The sequence below is a fragment of the Molothrus ater genome, chromosome 7 (assembly GCF_012460135.2).
Source record: "Molothrus ater isolate BHLD 08-10-18 breed brown headed cowbird chromosome 7, BPBGC_Mater_1.1, whole genome shotgun sequence".
Taxonomy (NCBI): domain Eukaryota; kingdom Metazoa; phylum Chordata; class Aves; order Passeriformes; family Icteridae; genus Molothrus; species Molothrus ater.
This window is the reverse complement of record NC_050484.2, coordinates 25,018,945-25,033,770: the sequence shown is the minus strand read 5'-3', so window position 1 is coordinate 25,033,770 and position 14,826 is coordinate 25,018,945. Positions and strand designations below refer to the sequence as shown.

The 14,826-nt window shown below is 41.2% G+C and overlaps 1 protein-coding gene across 1 annotated transcript in view; it reads left to right on the top strand.

The window, feature by feature from the left end:
- Positions 1–14,826, top strand: part of CNTNAP5 (contactin associated protein family member 5) — a 410,063-nt gene that overhangs the window by 260,736 nt on the left and 134,501 nt on the right. The window contains exons 6-8 of the mRNA XM_036386345.2: positions 4,878–5,081; positions 7,013–7,197; positions 10,718–10,861. Of these exons, the coding sequence (XP_036242238.1) occupies positions 4,878–5,081; positions 7,013–7,197; positions 10,718–10,861 (533 nt within the window). The remainder of the gene's footprint in view (positions 1–4,877; positions 5,082–7,012; positions 7,198–10,717; positions 10,862–14,826) is intronic.

Genomic DNA, 14,826 nt, shown 5'->3' with positions numbered 1-14,826 from the left:
GAAATATTAATAATCTGGAAAAAAAATTTAAAATTGCAAAGCTTAAGTTTCTAGAAACAGGCTGTTGAACAAGCCAGAGAGGAAACTGAAACAGAAGAACAAGTGTATTGAATGTGCACCATCTTCATGCATGTATCTGTATGTACATGAAAGAAGGGATGAGATGCTGAGAGAAGAAACAGCATCAGCTGATATAAATCCATCTGTAAGAGCCATGTAGGGCCTCCCTGCTGCCTTTTTAGGTGAATGTGACAGTCTTGTGGCAGCAGAAGGCTCTATTATCTCATTTTTGGTGTATAACCCTCCTATGAAGTATTCTCTGCTCGAGAGGCCCCAGGAACACAATCCTGTGCTAACTTTTCCAAGTGCAGCTTTCATTGATGTCTGTTTAGTAGGGGGCACATGGCAGGCATCAGGTCTTGTAGGTCACCTGCCAGGTGACACTCTGCCAGGACACAGCAACAAAACATACTGAGGAATCCTGCTGAGTGCACTGGATGCCAAAGTGGGTAACAGCCTGTGATGGTACTGTGCTGCTGCTGAATGGCACTTGCTGTTGTTTATTGCTTCTGCTAGAAATAATTTACTATGAATTTACTCCTCAAGTCTCCCTGTCAAACAAAAGAGCTTTCTTTTTTCTTTTTTTTTCCTACTTCCCTTTTTCTTTTCACCCTCTATTTGGCTGCCAGTTGACATTGTTTCTTTGGAAAAATAAAAACATGTTTTGAACAGAAAAGCTATTTCAGATTATGAGTGTACCTGATCCTATCCCGTACTTATTGAATTTCCTATGAAAAAAGGACTCCAAGGCCATCATATAAGCTGTAATTCACAGATAGCTTGCTAAATGTTCACTTTCTTTAGAAAGTATTTATTTAAATGAAATTGATTACATTTTTTAAATCCCTGTAAATATCTCATCTGGTATCCTCAAAATAGGATCTTGAAGATAGGAAGGAGATGATGATCTGAAAACATACATTAATGTTTCCTGTTCAGAAAAGGGCTGATGATGAGTTCTGTGGAAAGTTCCATGCAGAAATACGTGTAAGCCCTTGCTATCCCTTTGCAGCAGTGGCTCCAGCAGTGTATTTGTAACAGATAAGCAGAACTGCAGCAAAGGACATGCTCAGACAAATGGCAAACCAATTGCTTTTGATGTTGGAGGTGGCAAGGGGCGACAAGTATACTTGGGAAAAGTATACTTGGGAAAAGTCTTGTTAGCTTAGCACAAGAAAAAAGAAAATTGCTGGCACAATTGCTTTTATAGGATAAGATTGATAGGTGCATTGAAGATGCTGATCATATTCTATAACTGGTTAACAGCCCAAGGTGCATCAGCAGAATTGGGTGTATGTGCAGTTAACAGGTTGGGATACCACAGGAGAAACAATGATAGGGTGTGATACAGGGTGTCTTGTGAGAGCAGAATTCTTCATTTGCAGTTCAGGGCTCTGATTTCTCATATTTTGCTGTCATTGCTTTGGGGAATATGATCTGATATTGTGCCTTTTTATTTTTTACTGGATTCTTTTTCTCTCTCTTTTTTCTCTCTTTTTTTTTTCTTTTCCCCCACCTTCCTTCACCTTCTCCTTTGTCTTCCTATGAGATAGAAAATAAGTCATTGCAGAGAGCTGCTTAATATCTGATGGTCCTTGACCAATCGTGTTTGTTATCAAATGCCCAAGGTAAATACCCAAATTATTGCTTACCAAAATGAAGCTGAGATTTTTGACAGGGATAAAGCTTCATGGCAGAACAGTCACCTCGGAAGTAGTCATCCACATGCATCCCTTGGTTTGCATGTCTGAGAGAGAGGTGGGCAGGGCTTTAGGGGCATTCGGGCCAGTAAGCTGTGAGTGGCCAGGGGACACATCTGTTCAGACCAGGAGTTGTCCTCTTCCCTTCTGCCAGGAGCTAAAGATTCTGTTCATTGGTGCAAGCTCAAGACTGAAAGTTCCTGTCTCACATGGCAACTGTTCCTAGAGTTATTCTTGGTTTAGAATAACTTTGTTAAGTAAATGTTCACTTTTCCCAAAGTCTCTAGGAGGAAGGACTTTCTTCTTGAGTATGGCTGTGTATCCTCTCTGCTGCTGGGAGCAGATTGCTGCACGAGCAGGCTCTGTGCTCTCACTGCTGCCAGCCTGTCAACAGCCTTGTTGATGAGGACAGTATAGAGAAGAGCCCAGAATGAGTAAAGTCTGTCTTCAGGGAGCATAAGAACACCAGCAGGCAGTGCAGGATGAAATCACATGTTGTGTTTTAGTCTGTTATTGCTACAGATTTTCTGAGACTTGAAACATTTTGGATCCTCGTTCTCTTGCTGGAAGAGGGGTATGGACATACATGGACTACAGAAGCACTAAGCAAACACCAAGCAGGTTTTCTGGAGTGGCTGTTTTTAACAGGAACCAACGATTTGTTGTCATGCAAACTGCCACTAATGACTTTTGGCTGCCAGTGTTAGCATTTATTTGACATATTCTCGTTTCATTCAGGGCTATTTATTGGCCAATGTGCTCACAACTGATAATTAGTGGAGCAGAGCTTTTCAGAAACAAGTTTTCCTTTGTGATATGCTCTGTAAATGTCAGCAGTAGAGCTCTTCAAGAAATCACGTTATGCTGTGGCTTAATGGAGGGTTGAGAACAAGAACTGAAGTGTGAATTTAGATAGGCTGGAGCCTTGGATCTTAGGAATAAGATTTAAAAGGGCCACTTTTTGAGCAGCATTGAATCAGAGCGTCCTTGCTCCTGCAGTACCTTTGGTTTTAAGAGCTAGGAGAAAAATCAACTTTAGTTGCAAAATGCTCTGGAAATCAAAGACTGTAAATTCTTTATAAGCTATTTCCTAATTGCTGCCCGTGTTGAAATGAAACCATTTTTATAAGACACTTGTGATTTACTTTAACCAAATTGTAGTATTTAATGTAGTTAGGGGAAATTCACAAGAACTAAACTACCAATTTAATTCCCTTTATAGAAACTGGCAGTCAAGGTGTCAATAGAGAGAAGTCAGCAATTCTGAAGAAGCTGTTTCATAACACCTAATTCAGAAGTTAAAAGCAGATGGCAGGAATACTTTCGTATTTGTGATAATTCCTAAACTAGCAACTGTTCCACAAATGAAGGGAAACAGCCTATTATAATTCTGACATCACAGATAAGAAGTTGGTCATAGTTTATTCAAGAGTGAGTTTTCCCCAGGACTGAGTTTCTTTGTAGTTTTAGTCTCATAAAAAAAATCAGTTGCTTTCTGATTTGGCATTAAGTTGGCTATGGAGTTACAGAATTTTGCATCAAATTGAAATGTTGTGCTCCCTGTAAGTTTGTAAGTGTGCCATCAAACTCCTGTACAAACTGTCATACTGATAGGCAGAAATTTTCATGATAGTTTCCATGGTAACAAATTGTTAACAGCAGTTTTATTTTCTGAGCTTTTAATAGTTGTTAATTGCAGACCTCTTTGATTTTTTCACTAAAAAAAAAAAAAGAGAGAGAAAAAAAAGGTTAAAACCCTCTCCCCCAGCTCTTATTATTTTTGGTTTTTAAAAAGGATCAGATGAAACTAGTGTTAATGCTTAAAAGGATAAAAGAGCTCTCAATGGAGTTTAGGTGACTTAAATGACTGACTTGAATCATGATACAGTTGCTGACAGGAAGTCTTGATCATATGAACCTCTCAGTTATTTTTCAGAAGCAAATAGAAAACTGATAGCTTTGGTTTATCCTTGAAATGTATGGTTTGCAAAGAGAGTCTACATTCTTTCTTCTTTGGCACTAGGAGGGTGTTACTTGTCTTTGTGCCTGTGCCTCAGTAGTTATGTAGTTTAGTAAACCTCTCTTCAAATTCTTCATTGTCTGGTATTCTTCATTTTTTCATATTTTTCTTAACAACAGAAAATACCAATTGACAAAATTGATACTTTATGAATAAATTGTGTCAAATTGCAGTTGGATAGAAATTGGAATTGAAGTAATGTATGTCAGTCAGATGTTTGTGTACAACATATTAGTTAAAAGTATTTAAAGCTACCTGAAATATTCTGGTTAGAGATACATTTAAAATTTTGTTTAAAAATATGTTTTGCTTAAAAGACTACTTTATAAAGCAGAGAGAGTACTTCAGGCTGCTGCTGCCAAAGAAAATATTAATTGCAAGTGAGGAACAGAAAGCTTGTTTCCTACCAGAGTGATTGGGATTTTAGAGGCTGGCTGAAGGGGAAAATATGTTTCTAATAGGATTTTCAAAGGTGTATAATCAGTTTAGATGCCCAGTTCCATGAAATCTCTTCAAAAGCTTTTTGAATTGATATTTGACTATCCCTGCCAGCCTAGTCAATTTGCATGTGGAAACATGGCTGATAAATGCCCATCACAAGCAAACAGCCAGCCCTCGGTGGCTGAGGGGATCCTTATCAGAATGCAGAGGTGGATGCAGGCATGGCTGACATGCAGGAGCAGCTCAACAGACTCTTGTGAAGCTACAAAAGTGGAGTGAGTACTGAAGTGTTCAAAGTAATGAATAACATCCTGAATGCATTTGAGAGGAACAGCAAATGTGGCAAGGGATGTTCTGGAGATCTGAATATGATGGGAGGCACCTGTTCTGTTCTCAAAATTTAAATGAGAGAGAAGTGTTGTGGGAGGAAGGCAAGTGCAGAGGGGTTCTGGTTTTATCCTCGTGTTCCCTTTCTCCAGCAGAGGGAGAGGATGGAAATGGATGAAATGTGGTTGCCCAAATGACCTGTACATCCTGTGGATGTACACTCAGAACAACACCTGACTCCAAACTGTATTTGAAAAGATCCTGAAAAAAATACAATCCCTCTTCTGATGGTGCCCCTCCTTGCCATTTTGCCATTTTCTTTCTTCCAGAATCAGATATTGCAGACTTTGATGGCAGAAGTTCACTTCTCTACAGGTTCAATCAGAAGCTTATGAGCACATTCAAAGATGTAGTTTCCTTGAAGTTCAAGAGCATGCAGGGAGATGGAGTCTTATTCCATGGAGAAGGACAGCGTGGAGACTACATAACCTTGGAACTGCAGAAAGGGAAGCTCTCCTTGCACCTCAACCTGGGTAAGGGTAATTAGGATTATGGTTTTGCGTGGAAATCTATTATTTTTATTAGACAGTATCTGCAAACTAGCTGATATCAACAGAACGTTCTGTGTGCCGATGTCATGCAGGACATGGTAGCTGAGCTAAGAGACTTTGGCTTCTCTAACTAGTGTTGAGCAAGGCAGAACTAGAACTGCTCAATGTGGCTACTTCTGATTCTTCACATAGCTCCTTTTTCTTTTTTTTTTTTTAATTTTGCATGTGTGTGGGATTTTTATATTAATTTTAAGAACAGCATTCTCAGGAAGTGGCCTTTGGACTGCAGGAAAGGCTTATTTTTGGTTTGTGTCTAATTTTTTTCCATTCACTCACTGATTCAGAGCTGAGCTGAGAATAGAGAATTTAAATTATAACATTCTGGTCAAAACATTGTTCACACTGCTGTATGTTTCCTTCCTGAAAACTCTGAATATTCCTTCTTCAATATCTGTAAGGCCATCACTGTGCAATCATGTTGGATGAGAGCATCAGAGGAAAGGCTGGCTTAATTTTTTCCTGTAGAAGGATGCTTGTTTTTTTCCCTGATGGATACACTGAAGCACTTTGATAATGGTAGAGACTACTCCAGTAGGAATGATCATACCCCCCTCTTTCAGCCTTACTGCAAAATCTTCACTGGCTTCATCTGTGGGTGTCCCATGGTACTGGCCTCAGCAGTCTCTGCTGGCTCATGTTTCTCATACTGAGGGGTTTAAGTTGGGCATTTTTCCCCTTGTGCTTAATTATGTTTGTTTTAAAAATCAGTATCTATTTTCCACAGCTGTTGGACTTCATTTTTACATAAGCTCATTAATTGTTGGAGTCCCCAGGTTGTGCTTTCTTTCTTTCCTTCTTTCTTTTTCAGCAAAGTTTGGAAATAATAATGCATCATTCTCTGATTTGGAATTTGGATGTTACTTGAACCAAAATCTGTCCCAAAGCTCTGAATGGGGGAATCTACCCCACTGAATTGTCCTCTTACAAATTTTTTGTGCTAGGATAAGAATATACTACAGTTAATTATATTATGTAACTTCCAGAGGAGATACTGTTGTGAATGTGTATTCTGAGATGAGTTGGGTTTTTTCTTCAGCTGTAGCCCCAAGTGTACGAAATTTTAGCCATTTCAGGCCCTCTTTTTTGCATTCATATGTCATGACAAGGGTTTTGATGACTTCTCTTGAATCTGCTTGCATCTTGCCTGGTAATTTTGGAGCATGTGTTCTCTCCATTCCGTGGGAATGTAAAGGAGGATACACACTCCATTTCAGTGAGAGGCTCTGAAGTGTTCAGACATGTAGCCGGCTGGAAAACAGAAGAGTGCTTGAAATTACTGGGTTAAAATTGCCAGCCTAAATATTTTTATGATTTGTGATCTATACTTTTGGAGAGCTAGGCCATGTTTAAGAATTTTTATGAGCTGAACAAAACACTCTTGTTGCTTCACTGACTAGTGCCTTTTTTTTACACAATTTTCTTGTAAAAATGCAGAAAGCACAGAGTTGACAGTGAAGTGTCAGGATTGGTCTGTTGATGTGATAAGACAGAAGATTTTGGTGTTACCCAAAGGAAGCTCTTAAGCCACCAGGACCAAAAAGGCCTGGCAGAATCAAGGATACAAAGAAAGTACTAATGTCCAGCCTGCTGCAATGTGTGAGTGCAGCATCTGTAACACCTCCTGGTTCATCACAAGGATTTCACAGGGAAAAATATGTGTGTGGTGGGGGGTATACACACATGTGTGTGAATAAGAGACCCAAGGAATCTAAGGCAGTCTTTGAAAAGGATCTGTTTCCAAGAGCCCTGGCTTGCATCCTGGAACTCTGCTCCTTGCTTTCCTCGAGTCCCCATGCTCCAGTTAAGAGTCAGGAGGTAACTCTGGTGTCTTCTGCCTCTCTGTGCCACTCCAGGGGACTCCAACCTGCACTTCAGTAACAGCCACACCTCTGTCACCTTGGGCAGCCTCCTCGATGACCAGCACTGGCACTCAGTTCTCATAGAACGCTTCAACAAGCAAGTGAACTTCACAGTGGACAAGCACACCCAGCACTTCCGAACAAAGGGGGATTCAGATCACTTGGATATTGATTATGAGGTGTGTGAAGCCCTTTAGGTTATAACCTGTGAGTTGAGGTATGAATTGCTATAAAATGAATATGATGGAAAGCAACCACCCTGTGAGCTGTTTCTTTCCAGCCAAGATCATTATTTAATATTTCCTTCCTAGAGAGCTCCTTTCATACTTTAACAGCATAAACTATGTCAGTGTAATTCCATATATGGCAGAAAGTGGCAAACCTCTGTGCAAATAGGCATTGCATTATGTTTGCACTTCAAAGTATGGCAGACTTTGAATAAATGAGAAGTCATAGCCTGGGTTCTAGTCAAATGTTCAGGCAGCAGCTGTGTTATCATCTCCAATATGATTTTAATGGCATCACTGTGCACCATCCTTGCATTGAATTGAGCATGACTGTGGGGATTCCAGCTCTGAGTTGTCCCTCTATCCAGACACCACTTGCTTGAATTACAGCTCTCCACATAGAGATGAACAGGTGAAAATTATTGTATTCCCACCAGGAATGAAAGACCTCCAGTATGCAAGGAAGTTTTAGTGAGGTGGGTATCTATCTCTTCTCCCAGATAGCAAATGACAGGATGAGAGGAAATGGCCTCAAGTTGTGGCAGAGGAGGTTTAGATTGGATAGCAGGAAAATATTCCTTACTGAAAGGGTGGTCACACATTGAAATAGTCTGCCCTGAGAAGTGGTGGAATCATCATCCCTGGGAGAGTTCCAAAGATGAATGGAAGTGATACCTGGGGATATGGTCTAGTCATGAACATGAGGGTGCTGGTTGGACTCAGTCTCAGAGGTTTTTTCAATCTTAGTAATTCTGTGATTCTATGACTCTCACAACCAGCAGCTTGACCCAGTTCCCTTCACATCTGAGCATGTTGCAGAGCATGCTGATCTAGGGAGCCAGAGCAGCTCAGCAAAGGAAACGTCCTGCCTTCCCATAAACCTGAGCCTGGTGTGCTCTCCTGTGATGAGACCAAGGTGTGGCAGAGTGCAGTTTATATCACCCCAGCAGTTCAGTGCCTATGGATGATAGTTGTTTAAAAAGTACCTTAAAACCCTAAATGTCATCATATCTGTATGCAAGGCAGCTCCTCATCTGTTGGCCATCGACGCAAATGCGTGCGAATTCCCCTTGTTCCTTTTTATCCCCTTGTGCTTGTCTGCCAAGTCTTCCTTGCCCACAAGGCTCAGGGTCATGCTTGCACAGAGCCATCACCCTGTCTGGGACTGTTGAGCTGGCATGGTTCACTGCTTCAGAGACCACAAGTTCCCCCTTTGCACTTTGAATTCATTTCTCTGGAAAGGATCATTTTCCGACACACCCAAGGGAAAAAAGCAGAAAGCTCAGCAGTGGCAGGTGCCTGCTCTCTCCTCTCATCTTCCAGATGAAATTCCTTTCTTTGCATTTCACAAAGCAGGGTGGAGAGAGTGGTACCTGTCCCCTGCACTTCTCTACCAAATCATAAGCACATTTAGTAGGTCAGCACTTGGAACAGTGGGATTCTGCAACAGCTTTAGGGTGAACTATTAGGGGACAAAACTGTAACTGCTTTTAAGATGGAGTTGAGAAAAGCCAAATAACTGAGTCATCAGCTTTTCTAATTTCAAAATAATAAAATTTCTTACCTCTTGCTTGGTGCCAACTAGGGGAAACTCAGGCTCCAATCTAATTTACAGAACATTTTTCCAGATGTTCAAAAATAGGGAACATGATAGAAAAGATCTCCAGGTGTTGTAAATCAGCATCACCACCAACTACTTTGGCACTCAGACCTTGTCCCCTGAGCTTAGTTTTTCAGTGTGTTTTTTCTCCATTTGCACTGAGAGAGTCTTTCAGTCAAATGTAACAGCAATGAAGTCTACTGAAAGTTTATCTCAGCACACTTTAGGGATTAAAGGCCTTATGAGGGCAATAAAATCATTACTTTCATAATTAAAATTATTACCAATCACAAAGGAAACTGTTTTCTTAATAATGCTTTGGTGTAATTGATATTGATTTTTCTTCTGGTTTTGAAACCCCAGTACAGAGTCCCTAAGCAGGAGACTTGAAGAATAGAACATGAAAGAAGGAAAGTCTGGCCTCTTAGAAAGAACTAATGATTCTCACTGGAAAAAAACCAAACATTTCTACCAGATAAGCCCTCATGCCAATAACAAACCTGCAAGTGATGTAAAGTAGCAGTCTGTTCACTCTTTATTTCTCTGAAGTGATCAATTAAAACAACTGAGGTGCAAGTTCATTAAGAACTTGTTTTCAAGTAAATGTTTTCAAGGTTACCCAGGGAGGTTTCACTTGCTTATGTATCCCAGCTTGTTAGGTGGAGTGGGAGGAAAAATAACCCCCAAATTGCCCTTTATTTTTGTAATAATGAGCTGAGGTAAGGCTTTGGGAATTGTGACAGGGGAATAGGGCTGACCAGGTTCCAGGAGCTGTCAGCCTGTAAGCAGTGCCACACAGCAGTGCATGCTCTTGCTGCAGTGGATGCAGCAGGATTGCAGCACAGGTCCTGATCAAGTGTGGCTGCAGGATCCCCATCTGCATTATATCACTCACCATGCTGCTGGCTGTGATGGGAAAAATGAGTAAAACTTTAGTGGTACCACCAGTAATGCTTTGCCAGAAAGGTCAGTAAAGTTAATTAGAAATGAGCTGTGACATTTGGAAAATGAAGGCAGGATTATCAGAATTTTTTGGGGTTGTGGAGTCTGGTTTTCTTTCTTTTCTTCAGAATCTAAACAATTATGCTGTGTTTGGGCAGCTTAATTTTCGTAGGCTCTTTGTCCTCCCAGGGCTTTCAGCCCTCCAGTTGAGTGAGGAGCTGTAACCTGCACAGTGTTAACATCTGCCAGGACTGAGACAACAGCACAGCAGAACTTTTGAGCAAATGTGTAGCCTGCAAAACTCCATTACAAAGCTCAGTCCCAAATGCCACATGGACAGTTGTAAAGACCAAAGCACAGTGAACTGCAAGGTGCAAATGGGGTACTTGTGTATGTGATAGTGCCCTTCTCTGGCTGAAACCAGAACTGCTCAACACGTGCCTGGTGGAAAGGAGTGACCGCAGCTCCCAGGCAAACCCAGAGCTCTGAGGGCAGGGAGAGTTTATTCCCCCATCACTCAGAGGTTCCTGAGCACTGTGGGCCTCTCTGGGCCAGTGGGGCTGTGGGTTGCACACTGTGGGAAGGTTTCCTTGTGTGTGGGTGTTTCTGGGAGGGGAGCTGGTGGCACTAGGATGCTGTGCCAAGGCACTTCAGAGCTGCTCCCAAAGCAGTGAGCTCTCTGTGCCAGAAGTGTTTCTCCAGCAGCAGAAATGCAATGGGAGCTGTGATTTCCCCTAAGAGGTGGTCAGGGCCTGCCTCATGCTCCTAGTGATGTTGTTGGTGGGAATTATTTCTTAAATAATATCCCAAGTGGATGAATGGAGTGGGGCTCTGCTCTCCTGCTTTTGGGGTGATAACACAATGTAATATGATATATATGTACACATACATATATAATCTAAATAATGCCGTTCTTATTCTTTCCAAAAGCTCAGTTTTGGAGGGATTCCTGTCCCAGGGAAGCCAGGAACCTTTCAGAGGAAAAATTTCCATGGGTGCATTGAGAACCTGTACTACAACGGAGTCAATATAATTGACCTGGCCAAAAGACGCAAACCTCAGATCTATACTGTGGTAAGAGGCAGTGCCATGTGCTTTCCTTCTTTGCTTCCATGCTTTTTGTGCTCTCGTGGTGCTGCTGGCTGCATTGAATGAGCAGAGTTCAGATTTGGATGGCTGTGGGCATAATTAGCTTGTTAAAATGATATTGCTGAGGTTAACACCAGCCAGCACTGGCTCCTGTGGAGAGAGTTATTGAGAGACATGTGGAAACCAATGCAATTCTCTGATTTTCCTGGTGTATTAGAATTTGCTTGGGGAAACATTTTAATTTTTTTTTCCAATATAAAAATGTGTATTCTTAATGGCATGATAGAAGTCGTAGAGATTTTTTTTCCTGGTTAATTCAGATAAAATCTTACTTTTTGAACTATTCTCTGTCACTGTTGGGAAGTACAGCGCTAGCAGAATTCTACTTTGATACTTCAGTTCATATTACAGAGGAGAAAAAATACTCCTGTTATCACTGGAAATAGTTTTCTTTGTGCTGCTCCTTATATTCAATGTATTGGCAGTTCTGAGAGCCATTGACTTTGTACTACTGTCTCTAAATGTGGAATGGTAGGGGTAAAGCAAGAGGAACTACAGTTTTATCCAGCTTGATAGCATAAACCACAAATATAACTTAACACATAGTAATGTCCAAAATTACAGATACATTTAAATATATCACAAAAATAACAAACATTTCATTTTGTAAGAAGAGTGAACTACACTCCCACAGCCTTGACAAACTATATTTAATTCAACTCTGTTCAGCTTTTGTCTTACTCCTACACTGTGCTTTGATAAATGCCTTTTGGCTAACACTGTGTCTTTGGAGAACATGGAGATGAAACTCCTTCTAGCTCCCATGGCATCTTCTAGTTTGTAGCAATGTGTATGAAAACACAGAACCTAAAACAAAGCAAGCCAGAAGACCAAGGAAGTTCTTTCTGTGCTTTCCCTGCCTAGGGCAAGGCTGAATAGGCAGGGAGCTGGAAAATGGAACGGTGATGGGTGAGAAGTTCCTCACTGTGTTGTTGGCAGTCAAGACTGCCTCCAGGATCCTCCCCTGGGACTGAGAGACTTTGCTTTAATAATCTTGAGTTTGATTGTTCTGACTGAGGACTCAAAGGCAGAAATCCTATGAGCTGTGTTAAATTGCTCTTCCCCTCAGCTTACTTTCTAATGGGGGAGCAAAGAGCCTTTGTCCGCTTCTTAAGTCATTAAACAGCTGCTTGTTTTGCTGGTTGGGTAATGGGAAGGCTTGACTAAAGGGGAAGAGCAAAATTTTGCAATGCACTTTTTCTCAGAAGGGCATTGTCTGGGTGTAAGTGGCTCCAAGCAGTGAAACTCTGTTATCACTACACTTGGCTCAGACAATGCTAGATGAAAGGTCTAGGAATCCCGCTCCTTCTCTCAGTTTAAGGTAGTGGTGATGTGCCTCCACCCTTCAATCTCTTTCACATAAGTGATGATTTAAACGCCGTGGTTTCCAGAGGCAGGCTGCTTACTGCATTTGCCAAGGTTTATGAGCTGCTCTGTGCTGTATCTGTGATGCTTGGGTATGCAAAGTGTGTGGAGAGGTTGCCACACTCAGAGTGCCTCATACTCTTAGATGAACATCCCTCTACTGGAAATGGGCCCTGTAAATATCTTTTCCAACATTCTTTGCATCCCAGCTGTTTCTAGCAACTCTCAGGTACTTCTAGGTTGCTCAGGCTGATCCTGTTTCCCTTTTCTACTCTTCCTCACTCATTAGCAATTAACTTCCTCAAATTAAAATAACTTGTTCTTGTTAAATCTAGTGTTTTGCCTGCCAGAGTTACTCTGCACTAAATGCTTTTACTCAAAGTGCATTGAGGTTTTCAAGCAACAAGCTCTATCCACAGGGAGCTGCAAGCTTCTCTGCTTCATGTCTTTGTAGTCACTAAGGTCATCTGAAGTGGAAATGCAATGAAAGGATCAGCACAGAAGAATGATTTAAATGTAACAGGGACTTGGAACTACTCCTTCCAAAAATATGTTACCTATTTATGTCCTCTGTCCACAAGCTGGAGATCACCTGAGATGGTTCTGTGTCGTTAATCCCCAAAATACCTTTGTCTTTTAGCAAAAGATATTTGATGACAAACTGGTTAGTTTGGGATTAGAAAGCCATTAATGCTTAGAGATACCAGTTTTTGCCTCCAAAGGCAGGCAGACTTCAACAGTCACTCTCTGTGCCTTTGCGAATGTTGCCACAGTCAGTGAGCCAAACTTAGGGGTTTTCATACATAGCAGCTTTGGGTTTTTTCTATTTGTGACATCCTCCACACAAGCAGGAGAACGATACCCCAGCTTTGGAGGTATAGGTTTCCTCTCATGATGTAGTTCCTCACCCATATAAATAATGGTCCCGAATCAGCTGCATTTAAAGTCAGAGGAAGAAACTACAGGTTGTCAATAGCAGAGTGCTGTAGTTTGTACTGTACTCTTGGGTGGTGGCTGTGATTATCATTCTGCCTGTTCTTTTCTGTAACTCATTTGCAGTTTTCAGGCTTGCAATAAATGCCCTTGAGAAGGCATCTCAAGATTATGAGGCAGCCTGTCTCTTTGAACTGGAACTTGCCTTCAGAATTCGATTTTTGTCTTGCCTGCTACCTAACCTCCCTACATAGCACTGTCTGTTTGGACAGGCAATCTTTCTTCTCTCTGGGGTTTCTTCTGTCCCTGATGGCATGTTGTAGGCTTTGTGGCTTTTTGGGTTTAGGGGTGTTTTTTTGGTTTTTTTGGTTTGGTATTTTTTGGTTTGGCAGGTTTGATTTTTTGTTGGGTTTCTTTTGAGGTTTTCTGTTGGATTGGGTTTTTTTTTGGGGGGGGGATGGGGGAAGGTTTGTTGTTTTGTTTGTTTGGGGTTTTTTGTTAATTTTGTTTTCCCTTCCCTTGATCATTGAATGTGGAGCAATGATACGGAATCTTTTATGTGCTTTTGAAGTGATTACTGCAAAAGGTTATGAGAAGTCAAATTTCTGTAATTAACCACTGTCATGGTCCTAGGGTAGACCCTGGGGAAACCTCATAAAATGCTTTAAAATAGTAATCTAAAGGCTTGCCCTATTTACGAAATGTCTTCTCAGCACAAGAGAAGTGCAGACTGCTCATTATGAGAAATCATACAGCAGTTACACTTCTTGGGCAATTAAGTAGGGGCAAGAAAATATGCAAGTAAGAGCCACATTTACAAGAAGCAGAAGGGAAAGTTTTCTTCACAGAAGGAAATTTTATCTCTTGATATCTGGATGGAGAAGTCTTCATTGAGGGATTTTGTGCTTGTTAAGAGTATACGTAGATGCAAGAAGAGATGGGGCAAGTTTTAGGAAAACAAATCCATTGAGAATTGCTAAATGCATCTGGTTGAGGGAGGACATAAGAGAAAACAATAGCTATAGCCTCCTGCAAATATAGAATCCATTCCACCATGGATGGGTGGAATCTAGCACCATTAATGCTAGATTCTGGTTGCACCTTCAGAAACTGCTCGAATGTGACCTGTGGCCAGTATCTTAACTTGTTTTTGTGCTTCACTGATTTGTGATGCCAAAATGAAAGTTGTCTAGCTCATGAAAAGAAATGAGGAGATCATGAAAAGATGCTGTGTTTGGTCTTCTCAGTGTTCCACCCTACTTACTCACTGAAATTGAGTAAAACACGATCTCCCTTTCTCTTCCATTACCTCTGGCTAATAGAAATTGGAGTTGCATTTTTGTTTAGCAGAGCAAAGTCTGTGCTGGCTCCAGAGGAGTGCAGGGTACTGTAAGGCAGAAGTTGTCAGCTCTCAGGTATGCTTGAATTTCTACGCTGGCCTGCCATGCTGAATGTGAGAGTGACAGCTCAGCACAGCGAGGGATGTGGTGACATGTAAATGTATCACTGTAGTGCCTTGGGGAAATAACCAATTGCCAGCATCAAAGAGCAAGGAAAGATACCTAGTGACAGGAGAATGTAAACTAATAATT